General features: G+C 38.9%; 1 protein-coding gene and 1 long non-coding RNA gene across 3 annotated transcripts in view; one reads left to right on the top strand and one right to left on the bottom strand.

Moving 5' to 3' along the window:
- LOC139975133 (uncharacterized) overlaps nt 1–16524 on the top strand; it is a 171225-nt gene that overhangs the window by 120681 nt on the left and 34020 nt on the right. The window lies entirely within an intron of this gene.
- LOC139975129 (IgGFc-binding protein-like) overlaps nt 1–16524 on the bottom strand; it is a 96540-nt gene that overhangs the window by 76749 nt on the left and 3267 nt on the right. Inside the window, exons 3-10 of the mRNA XM_071982768.1 lie at nt 14510–14743; nt 13485–13610; nt 11457–11621; nt 8252–8386; nt 6248–6364; nt 5447–5563; nt 4879–4992; nt 3999–4139 (exon numbers count right to left, since the gene is read on the bottom strand). Of these exons, the coding sequence (XP_071838869.1) occupies nt 3999–4139; nt 4879–4992; nt 5447–5563; nt 6248–6364; nt 8252–8386; nt 11457–11621; nt 13485–13610; nt 14510–14743 (1149 nt within the window). The remainder of the gene's footprint in view (nt 1–3998; nt 4140–4878; nt 4993–5446; nt 5564–6247; nt 6365–8251; nt 8387–11456; nt 11622–13484; nt 13611–14509; nt 14744–16524) is intronic.

Raw genomic sequence — 16524 nt, 5'->3', positions numbered from 1 at the left:
AGATTTATTTGTTGGAGATCTTACCCCACCTCCCCTTGTGTCGGAGACCTTAGCCCCTGTGTTGGGGAAATCATGGCGCCACCCCAGTTTTAACAATTACATAGATAAATGAGGAACAAAATGTATGGAACTTAGAATGTTGTTATCTTTTTTTCAGGAGCACAATGGTTTAGGGACTTTCTGAAGAGAAACCCGATTGTAGTGGAGAGAGTTGGGGACAATCTGGGAAAAGAAAAAGCTATGTTTACAGTCGAGCGACTAGAAAAAATGGTTCAGAGACTATAAGGTGTTTATCAGTTCCGAGGCGGTGGAAAACTTGGAGGACATTCTTAATGATGGTAGTCGCATTTTCAACTGTGACAAAAGTGGGTTTCCACTGGCAGGAAGCAAGGAGAAAGTGTTGGCCCCAGGAGAGACAAAGAACATCTACCAGTTGAGCAACATGGACAAAAGGCAAATCACCGTCCTGGCCTGTATGAACGCTACAGGGTTTTTCTTGGAGCCTATGTTAATCTTCCTGAACAGCCGCTTCTGTTACGACCCCCTGTAGGGTGCTCCAGAGGAATGGTGTGTAGGACAATCCTCGAACGGCTGGATTAACACAGAAGTTTTTTATGAATGGATCGCCAATTTGTTTTGACTGAGCGTTAGGAGAGAGGACATCACCTTGCCTATCATCCTTCTAGTTGAAGGGCATAGCTCTCACATCACCCTCGAGACTGTAAACTTCTATGCTGAAAACAAATCCTATATTGCCTGCCTGCCTGCCCATTCATCGCATGGACTTCAGTCGTGCAATCTGAGTCTCTTCAGAAGTATAATAACTGTAATAACTCAAGCATTCCACATTGCCACATTCTACGTTTATTTGAGTCTTATATGGGAAGAGAGGAATTGTCCTTTAATATCTTTTGCCGTGAATGCTATTGTAAAAGTCAGTTCATATTCATTATAATTTAACAATTTTACAAATTCACTTTAAAATTTCTATTCCAGTATCCTATATAAATTTGTAATGTTCTTGCCAAATAAAAAATGTAGAAAATAATAGATTTCCTTTAAAAAAAATCTGACAGAGGCGGTGGGGAGGGGGAAGAAATTTATAGAAAGGGAAAAAAATGTTTAGATATCTTTATATAGGGAAATATATCTATATAGAGGGTGAAGCACACAAACACATTTTTGTATATTTTTTAGAGGGGTCCCCAATGTTTTTTTTAATTGAAAAATCGTTGTGCGGAATTTCTTAATTTTCCAACTAGGACTATTCGTATATTCCTGTGAAAAACCTAAGTATTTGCAAGTTTCAGTTAATTGATCGAAAATCATGCAGTTTTACATGTTTCACTTGTCAACTTTAACAAATTGTATCTTGCGATTCTTATACTCCACCATACAAAACTTGGTATGATTTTCAAGATAGAATTACACTGTTTGCCAGCTTCAATTCTGCGTTTTGTGTACAATTTTTGTTATTGGGTGGGTTGACCATGTTAGCTAGCTTCAAATGAGTTCTATATATTCAAAGTCAATACAAAACGTAGCAGGAACACCCCTACTCTTAGATCCCTCCTCCAGGACAGCATCACATATAACCCTAAACCTCCTGCTGCCAAAAAATCTGGATCAGCCCCTGTATTTTGTTGGTAGTTCAAGTTATAATTAGTTGCCTAAACAGCTACGAGTTAGTTTGTGAAGAGAGGGTAATGGGCACAAATTTATCAACAAAACCACAAACGTACCGATCATAGGCGTACGAGAGGGGGGTGTCTCCCCCCCCCCAAGAAAAACAAATTTCTGAAGACCTAAGATACTGGCAAAAAATCTGTGCAAATTAGGGCAAATGATAGCACCATTTTGCATATAATTCCCCATATATAAACCAAAATTTTCAAAGGGGAGGGGATACCCCATTAGACCCCTCCCCCAGGAAGACGGTCTGAAGTCGGGCAACAGTTGACTTTCCGTCAAGAACGGTTCTGTCCCCTCCCCAACCTTGCGGCAAGTAGTTCTACCCTTCCCCCATCCCTCCCACCCCAGTCAGAAATGAACATTTCTATAGTTACCCCATTATAGTAGCTGTGATTGCCATCCCATCACCACCCCACCACTATTATAGCCTATTCTATATTAAGTAGGGCATATGCTTAAAGAAATATCAGCTTGAAGCATAACAATGATGTTGATGCACGCAAGTCTACTGAACCGGTAGTTCGAATGCATCTGTCGGTCTGTCCATTGATCTAGTGGGTTGGTTCTGTCCCTAAATACCCTTTCCCTTCGTAGAGCTCGTTGGTTTTCTCTTTCTCTGTGTTTTGATTGAAATTTCCCGCCTAATTGACATGTGACACTTAAGAACATACTTAAGAGTGATGCTGATCATTCTTAAAGTTAAGAACGATTTCAGGACAAAGATAAGAATGAATTCTTCTTAAGTTGCTTTATGAAATAGAAGATAAGAATGTTCTTAAACTTAAGAACAATTACAGACTTAAGAATGATTATTCTTCTTAAGTCCAAGATAAGAATGTTCTTAACTTTTATGAAATAGGGCCCTGTTCTGCTTTTGTTTATTTTTAATAATTTTTCAAACCACTTTCTCTGTTCATAAATTTATTAAGCTATTTGGTTTCTCAAGTTCTTTCAGTTCTTTACTTGTAGCATCTAACATTTGAGTATAAAAAGAGAGAGAAAAAAATTATTATGATTCTGTTTTCTGATCATAAAGCAATGGAAATCAATATCTTATATAAATAATATTTTAAGAACAAAACACAATCGGATTTGAAGCTCATTTTAAACATCTCTTCGGAAATAAATTTTTTGATCTTTAACTTAGTGTAAACTTTGCAGAGAGTTAATCAAATTTGCTATATTTATAACCTTGCACCAGGCAAATTGAAGAAAAATATTCAAAATCTGATGAATTTGTAAAAACGTTAAACTGTGAGCAAACAGTATTCAGGTATAACAACTGTATGTATTATGGATGTTATATCAGAGCTGACAACATGAAAACAGTGAAATTTGATTTTATGCCCATGAATTGCTCAATGAGAAAACCATAATTTGACAATATGGCTTTTGGCTTATAACTAAACTTGAGCAGATCTGGCTACAACACCCTTATCAACATGATTAGTTAATCGTATGTTTCTCGTATAAACCATCCAACCGTAGAATTTCTCTAGTGATTTTACCAGGCTTCTACACAGGGTGTGGTTATGAAAGGTCACAACCAGGTTTAGTGTGCACCCCATATCCGCAGTTTAACAACTAACGGGGAAAACCATCTTAAAATGGTCACCTCTTCCTAGTCACATTCAGTGCTGTAATTCTTAATCTTCCTTCAAGAGAACCTTAGAAAACTACTTAATTAATAACTTTGTATAATTTGTAGACTGCTTTCTTTTGTCTTTTCTCTCTCTCTCTGCCTTTCGTTTTGTTTTTTCTTAGTGTTTCTTTCTTTGATATTGTCTTCTCTGTTTGTTTCTTCTAATTATGTAAATGACGGACTAGATTGTATATGGCAGAATGGACTGGAATGTACCATTCATTAATTAATCAATCAATCAATTCCTTTTCATAGTTTCTATAATATTGGAAACAGACTTGAGCACAAAATATTTCATCAAATCGTATATTGTACTCTCCCATTTATTTTTGGTTCAATTTGTACACCAACACAAAAATTTATCTTTGATCATTCACAAGTGTATTCTCCTAGTTTTCCATCGGTACAAGTAGAGCCATTTTTCACAAGGGCACAGAGGAGCAAGGAGTAGTTGCTATCATGAATCAAATCTACAGTATTGATGAAGGGTTTTCCCAGTAGTCACATACTTCTAACATTTTATAACAGTTTTACAATCAACTTTCATCTTCAGGTCGAAACTTTCAAGATGAAAGGTCAAATAAATTCTACATTACAAGTCAAATTTCAACTTAGAGAAATCTATATCAGATCATTGTATTCACTTCATCAAAAATTTACTTACCAGTACATTCACCCTCTGTAAAGGTTAAAGTTTCATCTCTGCATTTGGCTCCAGAAGTAAAGACACATTCATTGTCATAAGTTACTCCATCAGAACCACAGACTGGTGCATATATAAGAGGGCAAGCAGCATTACAGGACTCTTGAGAGGGGGAGGGAAAAAAATCTGTTCAATAATTTTGAATTTAAAAAGTATACAATTTGAAAACAAAAAAAATTCCATCACAACAACAGCTGACAAAATCCCTAATTCCACATAAAAAAAAAAGCAAAAAAGTGCCTTTCACAAAAAAAAAACAAAGACACTACTACTACCATCGTAAGTAGTTAAGTAGAAGCCAGAGCTCAAACTGACAATGGGTGGATATTTGCCATAATTCATTTACCCGCACATACAACTGTCATTATAATAACGGGCCGCATCGCATCGGAAACACTTTAGAAAGACAAATGAAACTTATCGTGTGTAGTACATGATCAACCCAGGACAGACAAACAGGGTAACCGTCTAGAAGAAACAGACCAATGCCTAATTTACTGTCTTGAATAATACTTTCATCTCGCTTACCAGTTTCACAGTTTTGACCTTCGAAGCCAGAAAAAGACAATCTACCATCAACTGTTTTAGACATTGCTCCTAACATTTCATAACCATTTACAGTTTATTTAAAAGAATAGATCAAAGATTTCCTATATTTACCACAAATTTCCAGAAAGAAATATGCAAAATTTCCTCAAGCATAACTCATAGGAGTTACAATTCTTAGAACATAATGGCATTTGAAAATACAGACACTAAAGTTGATTTTAGAGTTACCCACTACCCGAAACAAAGTCCACATCCTTCATTTGCTGTTTTCAAATATATTCATATTGCTTACCAGTTTCACAGTTTTTGCCTTCAAAGCCAGGAGGGCATTCACAGGTGTAGTCACCTTCTCCATCTGTACACATAGCACCATTTTCACAAGGCTCAGAGGAGCAAGGAGCAGGTGCTTGAATAATAAAGACACATTCAGTTTTTCTTGTGCAAAACACACTCTATAAAGAACAACTGCCATAACTGATTGATAACACCGCTTTCCATAACTTTTGACACTTCTTTAAGTTGCCACACTAAATAGTTCACTTTTTTAGTAACAACACTGGTATTGTTAAACTCCTCTCCTCTCCCTCCCCCCACTCACCACTGCTTCTTGATTGGCCCAGAATAGTGCCATCTTGCCATACTTGTATGTTTATCGTGGTTGTATATATATGGAACATGAAACCATTATACTGTAGTTGATACAATGAAAAATGTGTTTAATACTTAGAATGCTCTCTAAAGGTGAAAATAATGTCTTTCAAAGGGTATTTATAATCAGTTTGCCTTTTCTATTTTTCTACATAACATCCCAGCTTTTTTCTTCCAATTTTCAATTAGATTTTTCATTCCATGATACTTACCAATGTCACAGTTTGTGCCTTCAAAGCCAGGAGCACACTCACAAGTGTAGTCTCCAAATTCTCCATCGGTGCAAGTGGCTCCATTTTGGCAAGGATCAGAAGAGCAAGGCGAAAGAACTGAAACAAATTCATGTAAAAGCTCAGAAAATGATTATAATGGAACTGGACAGTAGAGACCAACCATGACGCTGTGATACACATACTTTCCAAATTGCATTACATGTATAGTCTAATATATTGATCTGTACAGCTGGCACATGAATGGATGATCTGCCTTACACACATTTTAGACACCTAGCTAGTAAACGGTTAGCAAATTCTACTGCTAAAAGCTTCAGATGTACAAAATAATATCAAGCCAAAGTAAAATCCAATGTTTCGTTTCTGTGAGTGTGTGTAAAAAAAAAATACCAAGTGCTACAAAAATGATAATTGACCACTTTGTGGTAGTTAGCGAAGTTGTTCTTGGAACACTGCTTGGAACGAGATGAGCCAAATCACATCTTTTTCCCATGGCATGTAACTAAGCATAGTGACTAAATAAATTAAATTAGTCGATTTTACCAACAGTTCAGCAATTGATTTGCATGTTAAGACTGACTACAAGCTATATAAGGGTCGTAACAGACAATTTCCCTTAAAGACCTTGCTGCTGGTAACAGATGAAGCATCTTAATGAATTTTCATGGTTATACTCTAGCAAAAATATTGCTATGATTTTTAATGATCATGAAGAGGAAAAAAGAAAAGAAAAAAGCCAAACATTTTGATTAAGAAAGTAAAGTGTTCTTTGCTACTGACCTTCACAAGTATCTCCAATGAATCCTTCAGGACAATTACACTGGAAACTGTCATTGATGCCGACATCTTCGCATTCTCCACCATTCTCACACGGTTCATGTCTGCATGTTATTCTCTCTAGAAACCAAACAGAAAGTCACTCACGAGGATAAGACAAAGAAAAAAAAAACAACAACAAGTAGAGAAGGAGGGAGAGGGAGGGAGGGAGGGAGAGAGGTGGTGGGAGGAAAAGGGATGGGGAGGGAGGGAGGGAGGGAGGGAGGGAGGGAGGGAGGGAGGGAGGGAGGGAGGGAGGGAGGGAGGGAGGGAGGGAGGGAGGGAGGGAGGGAGGGAGGGAGGGAGGGAGGGAGGGAGGGAGGGAGGGAGGGAGGGAGGGAGGGAGGGAGGGAGGGAGGGAGGGAGGGAGGGAGGGAGGGAGGGAGGGAGGGAGGGAGGGAGGGAGGGAGGGAGGGAGGGAGGGAGGGAGGGAGGGAGGGAGGGAGGGAGGGAGGGAGGGAGGGAGGGAGGGAGGGAGGGAGGGAGGGAGGGAGGGAGGGAGGGAGGGAGGGAGGGAGGGAGGGAGGGAGGGACGCAAAGTCAACCTGCAGCCTGCATAAAGGGTCAAGCCTACCAAACCTCTATTTCCAGAAAGAATTGTGATGAAACCTGTTTTTATTTGGAAACTATAACACTATATAACTTATTGTAAATGAAATCCATTAGATTTCAGTCATGTGTGCTTAATCTCTTTAATCTGTGAAACTGCAGGGCTTATTGTGTACGGTAGTATGTACAAATTCTATTCAGATGAAAAACCTTGTCTACGAAAAGTTCATCTATCATCTGGGCTACAGATAGTAGAACATGAAACTTATCTGAGTTTCGACTTACAGTATAGCACATATTAAACTAGTGCATCGTACAGTCAGGGCTCTTATTATTGCAAGTATTAATTATCACAGTTTTAAATTGAGAGCCAATTAATACAGATGACCGCGGAACATTTAAACATCTCTTGACTATTACACTATGACAAATCAACACTGAAACTACCTTAAGAATCAACCATGCAAATATCAAGACAAGTGAAATATAATTGTAAAGTATAATTCTAAGAAAGTTTTTTTTTACTTCAAACCAATAAGTGTGAAATGATATGAAACCAAAAAGTGAATGCATCTCTTAAGTCATGGGGTACTTTACAATATTTTCCATAGTTGAGTAGAAAATTCTAAGTTTGTTAAGATTTGTTGCTTTTGGTCAAGAAGTGGTGGGACGGTACATAATCAGTAGTTAACATCAGCAGTTAATGAAACTAATAGCGAATAAGGACAGCACAATTCTTCCATGCAATGAAGGTTATAGACTTGGGTACTGCTGCTACGAAAGGGTGCTAAGCCTGTGCAAAGTAAGGCTTGCTTGGAAAGCAAACAGCTAATCAATCTCCTGTGCATTGACTTTGTTCTAACAACGATAGTTTCAGTTCAAGTCAATCTTACCTATTGGCAATAGAAATTGTGTTGCCAAAGTATGAGGTTGTTATAAAGTTGGGATATAGTAGGATTGAGGCTTAGTAGGTTAGTGGTAGGGTTAAAGGGTGTGAAGACTCGCACACAAAGAAACGTCTCATGCCGGTAATCTGACCTAGTTTCGAATGAGGTGTAACAGAAAATGTTAGACACCACCATCGATCTCAGAAAATACACACACAGCCTGCTACCGTCCGTAATTAAACACTAGTGTACAGTCAATACATACAGCTACAGTCAATACCCACAACACAGTGTACATAGCAGCAATGGACATCTCAGGTCTAGAATGATAACAAGGTAACAAGGTATCATGTTGCATTAGTGTCTGCATTTTGTAGCAACAAGAAGAAAACTTCACTTGCAAGCCACGGAAAGTTAACTTTTTCAGAGCACGGCACGCGGATTGGAGGCGAGTTTTCAATGCCTATAAGGTGCTGTCAGAATCCTTTCTGTGGGGAAGGGGGGGCGGGTGACTCATCTGCTCCTGTCTTACCATTACAGTTTTCACCAGTCCAGCCATCTTCACAACCAGGAGGGGAACATATCCCCATTTTACTGTCACATGATGATCCTGCAGCACAGTGACAGGTCTGCTTGCAGTCAGCTCCAAAAGTTCCTTTTTGACAAGCTGAGTGAAGAAGAAAAAATGGTTTAAAAGGTGCAACTTTAAATAAATATTTCCATTATATGAATTGATGAATAATGGAATATGATATCACAAATAATTTAAGAATGTGACATTTGTCAGTTCACTTGAGTTGTTCTGTGTGGTTGAAGGCTTGTGAGAACCAGGCTGCTTGGATGAAAAATAGTGAGCAGTGTTATATTACTGTACTAAACTGTGCTATCTAGTTCATATACTTACTTTGCCCAACAAAACAAAAAAAAAAGATTAAAATAACTGTTTTTTTTTTAATAACTGTATATTTATAATTGAAGGAAACAATCTTACAGAGGTAGGTCACCTTCCAGTTGTGAAACCATTATTACATCATTAATGGAGGTCATTTTCCTTATGCATTGTTACATGGTAACATGTGTACAAAACATGAACACCAGTGGCGGAGCTAAGGGTATTGGTCAAGGGGGGCGAGAATGGTCTGTAGGGGCGCTTCCGGCACTATCTAAGCGGAGCGCCACCACGGTTGGCGCGAAGAGTACCAAAATTTTTGAGTAAGATACTCCCTAGATCGCCGGAAATGACCCTTTCCTTGCTTACTAATTTGCAGATAAAAGAAGAACAAATATGTGTCGTCGCCAAAAAAACGTGACAAATGTCAATAGGAAGATGAGAGCGCGATAAAAAAAAGTCAATAATCGCGAATAATTAAAACGTGGTAAAAAGCTGAAAAGGGCGCCAGCAGTCCAGTTGAGTCCGTCAGGGGGGGGGGCATCCCCCCCCCCTGACTGTAGGGACGCTCCGCCACTGATGAACAACATGTATGGACTGACTGACCAGTTATACCGCAGTTTTCATGCCAGTTTTCCACCCAACCCTAACCAGTTCACCCTTGATGGTTATGGGTTTTTTAAAAGGTTCAAATATGAGTTGATGTCAATTATAATGCACTCTAGCAGTGTTACTGATTTGATGAATTAGCAAAACTCCTCATCAAAATTTTTTTCTGGAATTAAGGATCATAGTGTAAATTTATTTATTTTTAGGGTTTAATGTTTATCTGCAGTTGATGGTAATGGCAGATGGTTATACAGAATATGGGAATCTAGCCACAGTAGAAATGGTTACCGTGGTTACGTAGTATGCGCTACAAAAACTGAGACATGAAAGTTTGTTCAATAAAATGAGCAGGATGTTATTTATAAATTCAGTCTGTCTGGAGAAATTGACCATTGGAGGTTGAATTTTAATTTTAATACATCAAGTTGATGACAAGATGGGATTAAACAAGTTCCTTGTTTACATGTTTTAATCGTGAAGTGTTAGCTCAGTGGTTAAAGCTGGTGCCTTCCAACCATAAGGTCACCGGTTTGAGACACTCCAAGATTAATGTATGTCGTCCAGTTACAGAGTTGTTGACAATTGATAATTCATAATCATGGACGTTAAATATGAATGTAAGAGACTGACTTCAGTCAGCTTGCGGCTTTGATAAGCCAATGAGACTTCTTCGCCAGTTCCTGCTTGCAGAAGGATCTAAAATACATACATACATGTTACACTGAAAATTTTTAAATTTTTAAACTGCTATACTCTGGTTAGTCTAGACCATGCTATAAATGTTAGGGCTCATTACTAATAGTACTATCATCATTTAGAACCTTTAACAATTCACATCCTCTTATTCTTAAAGGTAATTTTGAACTAACCAGTAACTGTAACTAAGGCCTGGGCTTGATCTACGTTTGCTATTTTATTTTCAGGATTAAGTATCTCACAGTACGCCTGCTGCATATAATCAGCAAATCAAAGTTAGTTTTCGACTGTTAGGCATGGAAGTATAAACCTCGCAAGGTTATAGTATACGGACGGTCATGGTTAGGGCCTACTTTGATAGAATAACATGTACGTTAGTCGTTGGTGTAGGCACACGTTCGGCAGGCTACAATACTACTATTAGTGTACTCAATTGACCTAAAAGTTAGGCCTGTGTGTTATTCTAGCCCAACCTCGGCTATGACTGAGTATGAAGTGTGAATTAGGCCCCCAGCGTACTCTTATTACAATTACACTAAAATACCTCTGCAACACGCATAACTGTGTCATGATTGCTCGCAATGGACAGACTTGATGCTAAATGAAGAGCAGTTTCTTTATCGATATTATTTTATCGCTTAGTTATTTCCCACAAACGAAGAAGAATATCCATATTGACAGGATCTAAGAAAACACGGCAATCCGCAGTTGAGGGGCTTGCAATAACGTCGGTGGCTTCGATCAAACGACTGGATGTTTAGGCTAACAGGTGTAACATTGCAGACACAAGTGCCTGGATAACTTTACTAGTATTTAGGTGCTGTTACAATGACATTTATTGACCTCAGTCTAAAATTTGGTGACTTTACAAAGTAGCACAATACCAAATGAAAATAATTTGGACAGTTCCATGTTTTTGCACACAGCAAGGAGACTTGTTAACACGAATATGGAACACTGAGCGAAATAATTCCATAACCACACTCAAGGGCGTAGGAACCGGGGGGGCTGGGGGCGCCAGCCCCCCCCCCCAGTGAAAAATGTGGAGGGCGGAAGTATCATTCCGCCCCCCCCCCCGCTTCGCAAGTCAGAAAACCCCTTTTTCATTTCCAAATGAGAAAAAAGTCTCATTTGGAGCACCAAATTGCATCTAAGGCCAGGTGAAAATACAAAATTAAGTTTACAAAATGGAGTGGGTGTTGAAGTGTGCTATATTGCACCAAATTACATCTGAGGCCACCTGGAAATGCAAAAAAAATCCAAAGGGGAGGGGGACACCCCTTATAAGGAATAATTAATGACATAACCACGGCGTTAACGGCATTTTCATCTCAATTTCCATGCCATACATGTAGTGTAACACCATTCATTGCTTTTCTTCAAGCTTAAAAAACTATAAATTTTGCAATAAAGTTATAGTGATATACGGAAGCGAACTTTCACCTACAACAATGCAGATTAAACTTGACACTACAAAACACCACCAAACTGTGAAAGTGCAATGACTGATGCAACATTTTCGCAGCGCACAAGACGTTCTTACCTAAGTGACAAAATATCCCCCTAATACCAGGGGCGCATGAACAGCCATATGGATCCTGCAGGCAGAAAAGTTCACCCCTGCAGTCAGTCTCGAAGCCAAGAGTGGTCATTGCGGAATCCGAACAGCTATATTGGCCGTCTTTGCCAAAGTTGTCGGCCGTATGCACTACATGGATAGAGAAAATAACACTCATAGAATGATGTCGATAAAAAACAAATCTATTACGACTACCTGCATTAAAGCAGGGTCAAAATTAATAAGGTTGCTATACCGCGTAAGATGGTGTAAAGTCAACAACAGTCATACGGTTGGTAATTGTACCGAAACATTCGGCGATACGGACACCGGGGCGCGAATTTTTTTTTCCCAAACAGGTTCTCAATTACGGAGTTTTCAGCCAATCAGATTGCTCGTGACGTCAGCATCAAACGCTTGATAGTTCGAAGACATACACTGAGTTACACACTGACACCTAATAAAGTCTTGTTACGCGGTTTCCCTGCAAACGCCCTAACTTTTACTTTTAATGCTTGGATAACATGTTGACCTTACTTATGATACATACGCTACATTCTATCGGTTTCGTGTTTACGCCATCCAAGATTCGTCAGCCGTTCTATTGAAATCGGAATTCGTTTCGTGGAATGGGTAGGCCTACACCAAAATCAACTTCACGACGCGAGTTCAGCCTTGAATGAATATACGCAAAACAGTTTAGTGTATAGTCAAGGCTTCATAATTGACGCACCCCCGTAATTGAGGCACCTTCAATTATTACTAGCAACGATACAGTAGGCCACCTAAACTTTTTGCAATCAAGCAGAATGACATATTTCATGAGTTTGGATCCATTTCAGCTATTTGATGACCAAATTGTGGAATTTTTAAGCTTTTAACACCCTTCCTCCCGGTTTTGTACGTTCAGTTTTTGGGCATTTGGAAATCTTGCATACTAAAAATAACCAACATTTCCTCAATATCACGGACAACACTACTCTCTGGGACCTGATCTGCCTAAGCTTAGAGGCTCAAAGTATAGCAAACAGCATCTAAAGTCAATGGATGTATACTAAAGCCTTCACTACAGTTAGCTTATCGACGAATGTGTCAATTTAGGGGTATGAAAGAACTTGACACGGCAGACATTTTGTGGTCAAGTTCTGCTCAATTGTACGTTGCATATGCACAGAACAATAAATATATTGAGATCATTACTTTTCTGAGGAACCACACATATGAAAAACACATACAGTTGAGTGATTTTGATTTTTCCTTGATAGAAATCGTTGATCAAATCCTTAAGTGCGTCAATTATGAGCCCACCATGCTACAGTATGCATGTATTTCCGTCACTGCACTGTGTACACAGTTATAATACATATGGGCCTATATCGCATGTGTTATGTACCCCTGTACGAAACTTTCACTATGCGATGTTATCGATAAATGCCTTCACAGAAATCTTCGATCAAAGTAGATCATACAATACTAGTGTGCTCATTATGTCTAAACCAATTCCAAACATGTCTACATATATTTACGAAAAGCTGCGGGTAATTTTGAACGGGTATATCTTCGTTGCAACGAATGGATGCAGACATTTTGATAACCTCGAAGTGAAGGGTTTTATTGTTATGACGTAACTTTTCCGACCAATCATGAGCGACTATTTATACACAATTGAGAACCTGTTTGGGAAAAAAAAATTCGCCACCGGGGCAGATAAGGGCCTGGCCCATGCGGCCCGGTGATTCGGACACCGGGGCAGGTGAGGACCCCGGCCCATGCGGCCCGCTATTATAGCATTATATATCAGCTGCAAGAGCACTGGAAAAAATACGGTGTCTCCCTGAACATCACATGTCCCATTCAGTTGATGTAGGCCAGTTAATTGGCCTAGCTTTGATGTGGGGTGGAGTGGGGTGGGTGGATCGATGCATCCCCCATACTCCAGATTTCACGGATTGAGACTGAAATTTAAAACTGGGTATGCAAGTTTAACTCTTTTATATAGCGGAATCAACTTACAGACTTCACAGAGCTCTCCGGAAAATCCAGGCGGACATATGCAGCCGCCTTCATCCCGACACACGCCCCCATTATAGCAAAAGCAAGGAACGTCACAGGCTTCCCCAATGAGATTTTCTGGGCAACCTGAAATTGTAACAGAATGCATTTCAACTTATTTATAATATTATAAAATAATACATAGTTCGTTTTTACTATATACATAGTGTGTTAATGTTTGACGAGGAGTGTGTGACTTCAATGACATGTATAGTGCACCGACGATAAGCTTCGTGTACTTTCCGACTTTGGCAAGTCCAATGGCTATAACCGAACGGTTCTTTTTGTTATTCGACCATGTGGGGTTGTTGGGGGTGGGGTGGGTTTGGGGTGGGGGTCCAGATTGTATGTGAAGTCGTGATGAGAGAAACAGGAATCCCCCTCTTATTACTAAATCTCGGGTAATCATGGGTTAAAGGTCACACAGAGTCGTTCACAAATTGATACTTCTTTGGAAGATTGTGACAATTGTATAGCTGTTTATAAGGAGGTTAAGACTATACACTGACAGAAGAGGGGTTGTAATTCTACACTTCAGCAACAACAACTGTAAAATAAAGCTTGAATAGCGACACAGAAGCAAACTATAACCAAGTAAGTAAATAGGTATTCAGTTTGATGACACGACCGTTGAAAACACTGCTAATAATATAAATTGTATTTCTATTTAATTTTCATGTTTTGAGATATCATCAGAGATTCGTTGATCTATAAGTGTATTAACTATACGTCTGAAACACAATCTGAAACAGAATGGTTCGATGGAAGTAATAAAAGAACAAAAATCATTGACATCATTTGGGACTTTTGGTCTTAATAAATTTAGTCAATGACAAAATATTGATGAATGGAAGAGACCCAAGAGTGCACTGCATGTTTTTTCTTTGTACGAAGTTAAAAAAAACATTTTTGCTTATGATATTAATTTATTAAGTAATGGACTAATATTCAAAGTTCGGTGACTTGTAAAGTGAACATGTACTTACTGCGTACGATTAACCTCATAACTGCATGTGGTTTATTTCGGTTGGTAAAGCATTCGTAGATACCAGAATCATCCGGAGTGGCTCCTTTAATATTGACAGCAAGTTGGCGCGCAAACTGCGGTAAATCTTCGTTATTTTTTGTCCATTCGACTTTTCTTGTTTTGGATTTCACAGACAATGTTACGTCATCGCCACTATTAACGGTTTTCGTTAATTCCGCACGAGGTAATATTTCTGCAAAATACCGGAAAACAGGCAGAACATGTGTTTTAATTGTGCTGGATATAATAATATGTGAATAGTTAAAAGTTAGTACTCTATACAGTGATGTATAAATATTCACAGGATAATGTTAAAATTAATGTTTAAAGCATATAGTAGTTCCCAAAATTTATAGAATAAAACTATGTGAAAACTGACAAAGTCCCCCAAATATTTATACGCCTTCAGTTTGAAAGTCAGAGTATGGATCGATTGGCGGTCAAAGATTGTAAGCTTGATCTATATTCAGGGACCACGCTAAAAAAAAATATACTTAGGCCTGTTTGTTCAGCCGATCGCACGTTGTCAGACACAGGATTGAACAACACGCAATCTTTGATAGCCGTGTAATCATAAAGTCGTACTAAAGCACGACTAACGCGAGCGCACGACTGTGTTCCGTTCACGACTGGGGCTCTGGTAGCCTTTGGCGTATCGGCCAATGTTTCTTTGCCTACTGCGCTGGGTCGATCCTTACTTTTATCACGCTATGGGCGATTCGTTCATGTGATTGCGCCGGCCTCTACTGTGAAGCGTAGCATATATACAAAGGGAGGAAAGTCAGCCGTAGCATTTTCCTATTTTTATGTAGGGAGATTTATTCGCGTCGCTGAGCAGACCGGGTGGATCACACGAAAAACTTGTTTCCTCTCCATTGGAAACATTTGTTAGTGAAGCTGGACAGTTAAAACGTAGGCCCTAAACGCTCCAATTGAGTATCCCCGACTGAAAGCCAACGCGACTTGAGAATTATTATGTTACTTTTACCTATTGTCAGTCGTGTTGAACCGGCAAAATATGGAAAGATGAAATTATTTCATCATTTTCCTCCAAAAAAATAGATTAAGACCACAATGTATCAAAATATTCATGTAGGCATACATTGAATTGTGCTTCCATGTCACAAAAGTTACAATGTCACTTAAATGCAGTGAACATTTCCTTCAGGCAAATAAAGTTCTCATATGGCTTTATATCGTTATCTATCGTATATATATATATAGGAATAACGGAAAAACTGTTAAACAACTATGCTGCATTTAGAGAAAGGCTGGATCTCGAGTGAGATACAATAATTGAATTAGGTAAGTGATTGGAAGTAAAACAGCCAATGTTTGGTTTTTGCAGAGCTTTCGAGCAAAACTAGCTCTTCTTCAGTGCATGATCACCGAAAGTGACAAGGAGTAGCAGTAATTGAAACTCTTTTATAGAGGAGATGTCGGCATGGTTGTAAGGGCAAAGCGACTTACTGATTTCTGCTGAATTGAGCAGAAGTTTTAGAAATTCGGATTATTTTAATCCGCGTCGGATTATTTTAATCCGATTCCGTCGTAATTGTAAAGGAATTGTTTTGGTTTATCTGGGACGGCAAATCGTTTCTGATGTTTAAACCGAATGGTGCCGTGGTCTTTAGGTTTAGTTCCCAGAAATTTTCTTTCGCTTTCCTAGATTTATCTGTCCAAGAATCGTTCTGGTCAATGGCAATAACACGCAAATTCTCAATTGAATGATTTTGGAGATTGAAGTGATTTGCAACAGGTTGGTAGATCTTTTTTGTTTTGATCGCCGATCTATGTTGTGTCATTCTCATTCTAAGAGTGTTTTTTGACTCTCCAATGTATTGTAAGTTACAAATATTGCAGTAGATGAGGTAAATGACATTTTTGGATAGGCAGTTAATTTTGTGCCGAATTTGGAACGTGCGTTTGGTTTGGTTGCTCTGAAAGGCCCCGGTCGAATCGACAAGTAAGCAC

The sequence above is a fragment of the Apostichopus japonicus genome, chromosome 10 (assembly GCF_037975245.1).
Source record: "Apostichopus japonicus isolate 1M-3 chromosome 10, ASM3797524v1, whole genome shotgun sequence".
NCBI lineage: Eukaryota > Metazoa > Echinodermata > Holothuroidea > Aspidochirotida > Stichopodidae > Apostichopus > Apostichopus japonicus.
Note: the sequence above shows the minus strand (reverse complement) of the source record. Positions and strands in the feature narration are given on the sequence as shown.